This window comes from Chionomys nivalis, chromosome 6, assembly GCF_950005125.1.
Source record: "Chionomys nivalis chromosome 6, mChiNiv1.1, whole genome shotgun sequence".
NCBI lineage: Eukaryota > Metazoa > Chordata > Mammalia > Rodentia > Cricetidae > Chionomys > Chionomys nivalis.
In genome coordinates this window covers 102817162-102828296 of record NC_080091.1, presented here as the reverse complement: position 1 = coordinate 102828296, position 11135 = coordinate 102817162, and the positions used below count along the sequence as shown (strand labels likewise).

At 39.2% G+C, this 11135-nt stretch overlaps 1 protein-coding gene across 1 annotated transcript in view; it reads left to right on the top strand.

Moving 5' to 3' along the window:
• Positions 1-425: 425 nt before the first annotated feature.
• Positions 426-11135, top strand: part of LOC130876404 (ATP-binding cassette sub-family G member 3-like) — a 46003-nt gene continuing 35293 nt past the window's right edge. Inside the window, exons 1-5 of the mRNA XM_057772909.1 lie at positions 426-628; positions 1829-1888; positions 3096-3210; positions 3747-3899; positions 9465-9601. Of these exons, the coding sequence (XP_057628892.1) occupies positions 426-628; positions 1829-1888; positions 3096-3210; positions 3747-3899; positions 9465-9601 (668 nt within the window). The remainder of the gene's footprint in view (positions 629-1828; positions 1889-3095; positions 3211-3746; positions 3900-9464; positions 9602-11135) is intronic.

The window sequence follows — 11135 nt, the reverse complement described above, 5'->3', positions numbered from 1 at the left end:
CACAACACACACACATATGCACACACAAGCACATGTACACACAGGACATGAGGTGATGGTGGCTATGTATTCTACATATGAACTTATATTAATCTCAATATGCTTTTGAAGTAAGAGAAATCTGTCCCCTCATATATTGCCTCTTCCCTCATGAATTATGAATAAAATTTATGCTCTACTTGTTAGGGCTCATTTGTTTCTTAGGAATTTGGTATCTATGGGTAGTCTATGTTCTTAGTTATGCAGAGTTCTCATTGGGTCCTTAGGAAATCATAGCCATATGAACTATTCATCAGGAAGGAATCTGCCTTTGATTACACAGTCTAAACAGTCCTTAAGTGTGCTGTTCTGTGTAATAATGTTGTTTGTGTGGACAATCAGCTTAATATTGCTGTTCCTTCTATAGGATGGAAGAACCTCTGGAGATGTCGTCCAATAATGACCCTGTTACAGTCCCAATATTAGAAATTAATCCTAGTGACCTTCCTAGAATGGACACCAGTGACCTGAACTCATTGGCTGAAGAGGCTGTGTTAAGTTTTCATAACATCAGCTATCAGGAAACAGTGCAAAGTTGCTTTCTGTTTTCTAAAAAAACAAGTGTGAGAGAAAAACTATCAAATATCAGGTATGTGCATGAAGTAGAGCCCACAACATTGAACAACTTTTCAACAAACGCAAACTTTCTCTATCATCTATAAACTATGTGTGTTTGTGTTTGTATATGTGTATGTATCTGTTTATGTGACCATATAAGTGTATGTGTGTATGCATATATATGTGTGTGTGTTTATGTTTGTGTATAAGTGTATATATGTGTATGTTCATATGTGCAGATGTGTGGATGCTATGGCACACCCATAGCACAAGGCTGTCAGAGGAAAACCTTGAGCATTGGTCTTCACCTTCTACTGTGTTACACACAGAGTCGCTCATTGTTCACTGCTGGTTATGCCTGGTTAGCAGACTGCAAGTGTCCTGAGATTCTCCTGCCTGTTGTAGCTAAGTTTTCTATAAGAATAAAAAGCTATGCCCCTTTCAATTTGAATATTCACTACTCTGAATTAATCAATCAGATTATTTGGACATAATTTATATTTGTGCTGTACCTATACATCAATAAATAATGTCCTCTACTTGAGGGATGTCTCCCAATTTTAACTGAGCATATTCTAATCTCTTTATAAGAGAAGAAAATCATCATTCTGTAGGTATATATTCAGTTTTTCTATTTTGATTAAGATGGTGTTTTGTTTTTTGTTGTTTTCAGTGTTAAACTTCGCAATGCTCTCCTGTCTTCTGAGTGTCTTTCTAGTATTTAGATTTCTACTTAAGATACACTGATTTTGGTTTGATTCCATTTTAGTAGTAATTATATTGCTACTGATGTCCCATGAATCATTGGTTTCTTGTGACAAGATCTATGAGGCAGCGAGCAGGGTCATATGAAGATATTAATCATAAAACAGTAGTGAGAAACTGTTATATACTCGACACATAAAGGCCGTGTGTGTAATGGAGTCTTCATGAGAAACTGCTACTTTCTTCGAAGAGCACTTATCTTAAATGAACCACATATCACAGAAGACAAGTCCTTAAATAATAAACAGAAAGGTTTTGTGATATCTGAGACATTTTTGACGCGTTTTCGCTAGCAACTGACATCTTTGATAAGTAATAGGCTCCTAATAATGTTTTAATTTTATGAGTTTGCACTTATTTTCTGTGAACAGTTTTATCCAACTACAATATCATGTTCAGCATAGACCCTAAACTAATATACTTTTTTTTACAAAAAAAATCAGCCAGTATAATTTTGTGTTTACAGTGGGATCATGAAACCTGGCCTCAATGCAATTATGGGACCACAAGATGGAAGCAGATCTTTGTGAGTATAATGGAAAGCATACAAAAGCCCTTTGTGGTAGTGATATTTCACTTGTATTTTAATAAATAAAGCTTGCCTGAAGATCAGAAAGTAAAGCAGTCATACTGGCCAGCCTTACAGACTAGGCAGCAATGACATACACCTTTAATCCCAGTAGCCACACTAGTCTGCCATAGAAACTGAGCAGTAGTGGATCATACATTTAATCCCAGCCCTAGAAAGGATTATAAAACAGGAGGAGACAACTCTCACATAAAGTCATATTCTGAGATTCCTGGAGGCAGGATCACCATTTTTGGACTGAGGTTGTGTAGTAATATCTAAGAGTTCTACAATAGCCCAGAATGGAGTATAACAAAGGTTTATTTTTGTGGGGGATAAACTCCCAGTTAGGGTAGCAATCTGCAGTCCTTTTCCTGCGCTGGGGACTGGAACCAAATCCAGCAGAAAAATGGGGCCATACTTACTTTTTGTCAGCACTTATAGTGCAGGAGACCACACCAAATGTGGGCTGGTATCTTAAAGGCTATTGGCTGAAGGAGTTCGCACAACAGGCCATGTAAGAGTCAGTGACTGGTTGATTTGCTTTTCTGTTCTTCAGGTTGAATGCCAATATCTGTTTCTGAGTTTTTATTAATTGTGATCCACTTTGTATCCAGTTTCTGTGCTGTAAAGATGAGTTATTTCAGTACTGAGTGAGTGTAACTATGAGTGTGTATGCGTGAGTCTGGTCCCGTGTGCTGTGGGTAGTGTGCAGGAGGGTGCATTCTAATTTTACACCAGGAGCAGGAAGTCTTACTGGGTCACTTTACTGCTAGGAAATGACTGTGATTGGCATATGGTGTTGGGTCATATGACTATTTCTTGTGGGAGAGATAGTATTAAGATTAGAATGATGAAAGAGAAGTTTCGTGAAGACAAGAATTCACCACAGGCCTAATTCTCAAAATACAGCAGCACATTACCTGTTTGAGTCCTCAAGGTCAGATAACAGGGAGAGGCCGTCATACAGATCATTTCTTACATTCATAATTTTGGGCTGTATTAGAGCACATTCTGAACAGAAAGAAGTGAGTGTGTGTGTGCATGTGTGTGTGTGTGATATCTCAGCCTTTTGATATGCAAAATTTTTATTCTGAGTATCTGAAAGCTGATAGCTGTTACTGAAGGAAGGAAGTAAACCTCACAACGTATGTAATCCTTTTAGGTTATTAAATGTCTTAGCTGCAAGGAAAGATCCACGGGGATTATCAGGAGATATTTTGATAAATGGAAACCCTCGACCTGCTAATTTCACATGTACTTCTGGTTATGTGCCACAAGTAAGTGCTGTTGGGTTTGTAATTTTAGGTTTCCCCTCATTCTGTGTGGTTAGATGCTCAGCTAATAGACCTGTGTTTTTCCAGTTCATTATATGACACATTTAAAGGCCGTACTTTCTCTACACTGGCTTTTCACAATGACTCATTAGCCTGAGGGTGACATTATAAAATGGGAAGATATGAAGAGATTGAAATATGACATCTGCAGCACAGTATTAGTAATTGAAGGTGTGATTTAATTCTACAGAGTACTACAGTTGTCCAAGTTTGTCCTTCCTTCATCCTTCTTCACTACTTAGTTTTCTGCAAATAATTGCAGGTAGCCATCGCCAAAATCCCTGTGCTCTATTTGGATGATAAATGGGAAGAGTGAAAATGATTGCATCAGGTTCTGTACTTACAATTAGTAAAATTTAAAGCTTATTTTTTAGGAAAGTATTACATTGTATATATTTTATATGAGGATTAGGTTGCATTTGTTAGAATGATTCTTTCACTGATCACTATATTTAATTGAAATTCTATTTAACCTTAAGAATGATGTGGTGATGCGCACGGTGACTGTGAGAGACAACATAGAGTTCTCAGCAGCTCTTCGACTGCCAATGACTATGACAAGAGATGAAAAAAGAAGGAAAATTAATGAGGTCCTTGAACTTCTGCATCTGGATAAAGAGTCAAATGTCAAGGTAATGTGAAGAAAGAGGAGGGGGAGATACGTGTGTGGATTACATGAACCTCTGTCAGCAGTTTCATATGATGTATGTAGTCACACTGGCTGCTCTCTGCATTAATCAAGTGACTGGTTACAAGATTTAAAAGAAAATTAATTTGGGAAGTCTTCATAACAATGACTAAACCTGGGAATGGAGTGTGATTCAGCACAGAAGAGTGCTCCTCACATAAGCCTCCTCTTCTCTCAGCCTTAAACTCTTGACTCTTTAGAGAATTGGACAAATGCTTTCTTCAATTTATTGTCACTTTCCCTGGAGGACTTGTCCCTTGTTTCAGAATGTGTTTCTGCACTGACACAGGACGTGAGATGGAGAACTCTGGCTCTGTGCTCACTCTGCATTTATTTCCTTCCAGGGTTGTCCTTGGTCTCTTTCGCACTTACTTCTTACTTGTGTAGCGCATGCTATTTTCTGTAGCCCTTTTTTTTGTGTGTGTGTGTTTTTTTCTCATCCTTACTCATGGTTGCTAGTTTTAAGTGTCAGCTTGACACAGTTTAGTATCACATGGATCATCTAGAAGAGAGCCTCAATGAGAAATTATAGTCAAGTTGACTTGTGAGCATCTGTGGGTAATTGTCTTGATTAAGTTAAGCGATGTAGAAAGACCCAGTTCACTTAGCCAGCTCCATTTTGGGGGTTTGGGTCCTGAGTGTTGTGAGAATAGAAAAAGTGAGTTGAGCACTGACAGGCATGTAGGCATCGTCCTCTCTTTGCTCTTGACTGGGTGTAACCAGCTGCAGCAGCTTCATGTCTTGCCTTCCCTACAATGGTCAACTGTACTTTTCAACTTTGTACTGAAATAAAACCCTATGCTCCCTTTTTACTTTTAATCTGAGCAACTGCCCATACAACTAGGATGTGCTTCTGCCCTCATTCCCTGCTTTTTTATACTATGTCATACATATTCTAAGACCCTGCATAAAGTTTTATAGATACAACCTTGGGCAAGTGTAGCAATAAAGGGGCCAAGTGACTCTTCCTGTTGAGATTTGTACAGGATCAGGGAAAGTACAGGCAAGTTGTGAACTTCACAGCTGAAGGTTGTAATACCTAACTAGCTTCCTACTGACATATTTAAAAAGAATATTTTATAGTATTTCATCCCTGAATACTTAATTTTTTAATCCATGAAATATATGGATGTTTGCTTATCTTAACAATTGCATTTTTGACTATCAAAATGAAATAAATCCTGTTATCCCCAGCCCTGTCAGGTTATAACCATTCACATTCCCCAAGTGTTCTTTGTTATTACATTGTTTATAGAACCTGATTTGGTACTGTATTTATTATATGCTTAGAGATTATAATATCATGGTTCCTTCCCTCTTCTTATCTCTTCCAAATCATCCTGCCTCTCACAATGACATCAACTCATTGAGAAAATTGTATAGAGATGTTTGTTGAGCAGACAATTGTATATATGGATGAAAATAAACTCCCCAGAATAGGATTCTCATGGATTAAGTCCTGTGGTGTCTCCTCCTTAGAGGCAGTGAGGTATAGGGAGGTGCTGGCTGCTGATTTCCACAATCCTTCTCTACACACATTTATGAGATGTTTGTCTAGTTGAGAATAATAATAGAAGAACTGCTGTTTACCACTCTTTCTTTTTCCCTTAGTGATGGAGTTTTGTGTGCTTTCCTCTGTTTATTTACATGGTTTTGTATTTATAATAAGGTAGTTTTTTGCTTAATTTTTACCAATAATTAGTCATTGCTCTCAGTTGCTTACTTGTTTTAAAGAGGACAACAAAAAAGATATTTATTAACTTCTCAAAAGTCATGCAGTGTAATAGATTTCAAGATTTGTAATATTATTTCTTAATGATAGCTTTCAGGAAAAGGTATATGTAGTGTGAACACATGTACATGTGTGCATGTGTGTGTCTGTGTTTGTGTCTACCTGAATGCCATAGCACACACAGGGAGGTCATAGGACACCTTTGTCACAGGTCTGTTCTCTCCTCCACCTTGTTTGTAAGTCAAGATATGTCTTGTATGCTGATGCCCTACAGGCATTTCTGATGCTCCTGGTGCACTTTCCATTACAGATGCCGGCCACTGCATGTAGCTTTATATGTGAATTCCAGGGACTGAACCCAGGCTTCAGGTGTGTGGCAAGTGCATTTCCATTGCAAGACTTCTCTTCAGCCTTTCATAAGTTTTTATTCTAAGAAATTTAGAGGCAATATGTGGTTACTGTAAAAGATTAACTGTTATATGGGCAGCACAATAATATACTTGCTAATGTCAGCCTCCTGTAATACCAGTGTTTAGAATAGCATACTATCAGAGAGTCTTGAGTACCATCCTCCACAACCCCACAGGGTCCAGGAAAGATTCCCTATGGCAGGTGAAAACTGGCTGGGGAAATGATCTGATGGGTAGTACAAACGATGGACTCGAACATGTTCCTCCTGCAAGTTTCTTTATTCCTTGGGGAAGGTAGGGAAGAAAAAGAGGAAGAGGAAGAGGAAGAGGAAGAAAAGAAGAAGAAGAAGAAGAAGAAGAAGAAGAAGAAGAAGAAGAAGAAGAAGAAGAAGAAGAAGAAAAAGAAGAAGAGCCATTTGATACAAAGCTTTCAATTTTTATAGGCATACAAACAAGTTAGCGATTTCATAGGTGGTAACAACAGTATCAAGCATGAATTTTCACAGAGTCACAAAAAAATGGTGAATCTGACAAAGAGGCACCGTATGTCTTAGAGGGGACACGGCTCTGAAGCTCCCGGCCAGATATTGGGAGGCTATCAATTAAGAATGGGACTTTGAAATCACTACAGAATTCTAAGAAGTTTTTGTGCACCAACTACATTTTTTCTTAACATTTATTTATTTATCATGAATTCAGTGTTCTGCCTGCATGCCAGAAGAGGGCACCAGATCTCATTGTAGATGATTGTGAGCCACCATGTGGTTTCTGGGAATTGAACTCAGGGCATCTGGAAGTACAGCCAGTGCTCTTAACCTCTGAGCCATCTCTCCAACCCCCTACATTTCTTAATAATAACTAGAAGTTAATGATTAATTGCAGAAAAATGCAACAGTGGTTGTGTTCTCTGGGTATTTCTGCTTTCTTCCCTGGTGGCTGGGAGCACAGCATTTGAACTCGTGGACTTGATTAGCATTAGTGTCCAGCTGGCTGAACTAAAAGGGGTTTCTTTGAAGGTTTTGCTTTCACTCTAGCAGGGTGCTTGCCAGTTTCCAAGTGAGGTTTGATTTCTCTGAGGCTGATTTACAGACTCAAGCCTTTTTCCTGTATCTCTAGGGGAAAAAGTAAAAACAGTTAGTTTCTTTGGCTATGATCTTATGTTAATTGAAACCAAGGTGAAGGGTAAATACAGAATTTTAATAGCTTGTTAGGTTAGAGGAAAGGGCCAGTAGTTTACAGCTTCCTGAGTCTGCTGTTAGAGCAGACATACTGCCTCCTGTTTGGGGCTCTACTCTCATCAGTGAGTGCTGTCAATAAAGAAACTTGTGGGGCCTTAGCTCTATGTAGATTTTGGCTATGAGAACAAAGGTTTGAGTCAGTGAATGCTTTCACACCAGGCTTCATGGTGTGGGGGGTGGTAGCCCTACAGGAAGAGTCAGGTTTACACTGCTGGAAGAAGTGTGATGATCCCACTAGGTTTCTACAGAATTAAAGTAACTTATACAAAAGACAAGAGTTCCAGCAGCTCTGCAAATTGGGTTCTTCACAATATTATATTTTTTTGTGAATTTGTCTAGTGGTCTGTCAGCTGTACTTTTGCTGCATAATACTTGTGGGCTCACCACAGCGTACTCTCTAAAGCCGTTTCTCAGTGCAGCATTTTAGTAGAACATTAGGTAGCTTCTTACTACTGAGTACTTAATTACTTTTCATCCATAAATATAAGGACACCGGCTTACCTATTGTAGCACAATTGGTAAAAACCAAGAGACAGAAATTAGGATTCAACCTGAAGGTCAGACAAGCAAAACAGCCAGGAGCTGGCTCTTCCCTCTACCTCAGTCTGAAATGACGAGCCTGCCTCCAGGAATCTCAGAATGAGACTGTGTGTGAGGGCTGTCTCCTCCCATCTCATATAGTTCTCTCTAGGGCTGGGATTAAAGTTGTGCACTACTACTGTCCAGTTTCTGTGGCAAACTCGTGTGGCTGCTGGGATTAAAGGTGTGTGTGACCACTGCCTGTTCTGTAAGGCTGGACAGTGAGACTGATTTACTCTCTGATTTTCAGGCAAAATAAATCTTTATTTATTAAAACACAAAGGAAACATTACTCTAACCTATAAACTCTATTCTTAACTATGAAAATTAATGATTTCTTTATATCCTGAGTCTTGCCCTGACCACACTTATCCACATTCCTCAACCATCCTTTGTTGTATGTTGTCAGTAGGGCTTGATCATGGTTTTGGATATCATGTTTGGAAAGAATTCTTCCCTAGTTCTGTGTCCCCATAATCCTTGCTATTCCCTCTCACCTTACACATGACAGTGGCTGGTACAAAGACTGTGCCAGTTTTACCTGTAGATTCTATGACATCTTTAATTTGTTTAGAAGGATGAGTTCTTAATTCTGTGATGCTGTACAGTTGAATAATGTCAATTCATGAAGTTTTAAGAGAGTTGAAAAGACCCTAATGATGTAGGTGGGCCTTCTGTCTATGTGTTATTTTCATTGGTTAATAAAGAGACTGCCTTGGCCCTTTGATAGGACAGAAAATTAGGTAGGTGGAGAAAACAGAACAGGATGCTGGGTAGAGAAGGCAGTGAGGCAGACGTGATGAAGCTCTGGCCCAAGATAGATATAGGTTAGAATCTTCCCAGTAAGCCACCACCTTGTGGTGCTACACACATTAAAAGAAATGGGTTAATCAAGATGTGAGAGTTAGCCAGTAAGAAGCTAGAGCTAATGGGCCCGGCAGTGTTTAAATGAATATGGTTTCTATGTTATTATTTCTGGGGCTAAGCTAGCCATGCGGGAGCCAAGCAGGATGAAAAGTAGGTCTGCTTGCCTCATCACTACATGCTAATACAGAAATGTGAACATTTTGAAAAAAGCAGTGAGTTTATCTGTATCTCTGTGCATCTGTCTATAAATATCCATGTGTGTGTGTATCTGTGTGTGTGTGTGTCTATGCATGGGTATGTGTGTGTGTGAATGTGTGTTCGAAGATTGTTAAATGAATACTAAATTTCTAGACATACTTCATTTTCTCCTGTCCCGTCTTCCTCATTGCTCAGAAAGAGAATTCACTGTGCCAGGTTTGAGTGTGATAACTCATTACCTAGAATATGTGACTTGATAAAGAAGAAACAGTAACTGTCATTAGCACAGGCTTTATGTCAAGTCTGTCCTGAGCCTCTTTCTATTCACTTGGAAAAGAGAAACCTTCTTCTTCTCCCAGGTGCACATATTTTTGTTCCTCATCATATTGATATAACAAAACTTTTTATTGCTTGAACAGGCTCATTCACCAAACAACAATGACTGTTCGTGTTCTTGTTGATAATGGCGGTCATTGTTGCTTTAGCCTAGATCTAAAGAGCTCAGGAAAAGGACCAGTATAGCAATGGAGCTGGTCACCGAGCATCCCATTTTGTTCTTGGATGATCCCACCACTGACTTAGACTTGAGCACTACTACTGATGTCATCTCGGTCCTGAGAAGGTAAGTGCTGAAGGAACATTAAATTTTATTAAATTAATGTGGAACAGATGCTTAAAAGAAATCCCCCACTAGCTCAGAATTGAGAAATGATGATTATTTATTTAGGGGAAATTTCACAAATCAGAATTCTCTGCTTGAATGGAGAACAGAGATCAAATCCAGAAATCCAGCAATCCGAAAGAGCAGCCAGGGAAGATGCAGGCTCTGCATTAGTATTGATAGTATAAGAGGCCACGCCCCAGTAGGCAGGTAATCATAAGCTGTAAGATTTCTTACAGCATCTTAATACCTGATCTCATGTGTGTATTTTTGGTGCAGGAGATTCAGAGGTAAGCTACAAAATGTCTTCCTTGTTTATTGGAGGGGAGCTTGAATTAACAAGGAATACACATCAAGAACAATGAGACAAGAGCATAAGGAAAGCTGGTTATGGTGAAGGGGAGCACTGCTTTAAATAGCAATAGCATGATCCCATAGCCCTCAAGCGTTGGTAAAGTGAGCTGGGGATGGGTGGGTGAGATTTCGACAGAATGCAGATTGGAGGAAAAGCTTACTTATTCTGAAGCAAAGAATGTTTGATGTGTCTGGAACATTAGAGAGACAGGGTGGATCAGAACCTGGTGGCTCAAGGAGAAGGAAGATTACCAGTGCACAGCTAAAGACACCACAGGCTGGGTGACTTGATAGAAGTTACATTTCTTACAGTTCTGGATCCCGGATGCCAGAGATTAGGGTATCTATAGGCTGTGTCTGCTGAGGCCCGGGTCACTGGGTTGTGCATGATGTCTCCTCCCTATTTGTCTGTGCCCTGATCTTAAAGGGACACCTTTACACTAGGGGACACGAGTATTCTCAGTTAAATTTAATTACCTTTTTAAAGATTTTATCTCCAATTATAGTCACATTCTAAGTTCTTAGATGTGAAGTATTCCCCCAAATGAGTTCTTGGAAGCACACAATTCAGCTCTCCACTTTTACAACTGAATGGAAGAAGTTGTTTGGGTTGGATGTAGATTGCCTAGACACTCTGGGCCACTGTAAGGTTTTAATGGCAGGGCATGTGGGAAAGTTTCTGAGTTTAGAGCAGAGCAATGCATCATGGAGAAGGTTCTGAAGCTACACTATGGGGATGTAAATATCAGCAGGAGAGTGAGATCATCTGGTTCCCTTGCTAGGAAATAGTGGACTCTGTGTATCTTCGAATATAGATAAACAGCATTATCTCTGATACTTGCCTGGATGTGATGTGAGGAATGATTGCTAAGGTCTGGGTCCTAAACCTGGGGAAGTATGAGTAAAAGAAATGGCATTTTCTTCTCTCACGGAATAAGTCTGTGGTTGAAATATTTAAAGAAAATCTGTAAGTTTTGGGTTTTGTACATTTTAGAAATTAGTAGAATTTCAAACTGATTGAATAACCCCAAAAATCATTTAAGGACTATTCCATTCCCATAACCATTCCAGTCCATTGAACTTTACTGTGCTCTCTGTTTTTCCTTCCTTCCCCTTGTTCTTTGCTTTGTTCTGACATCAT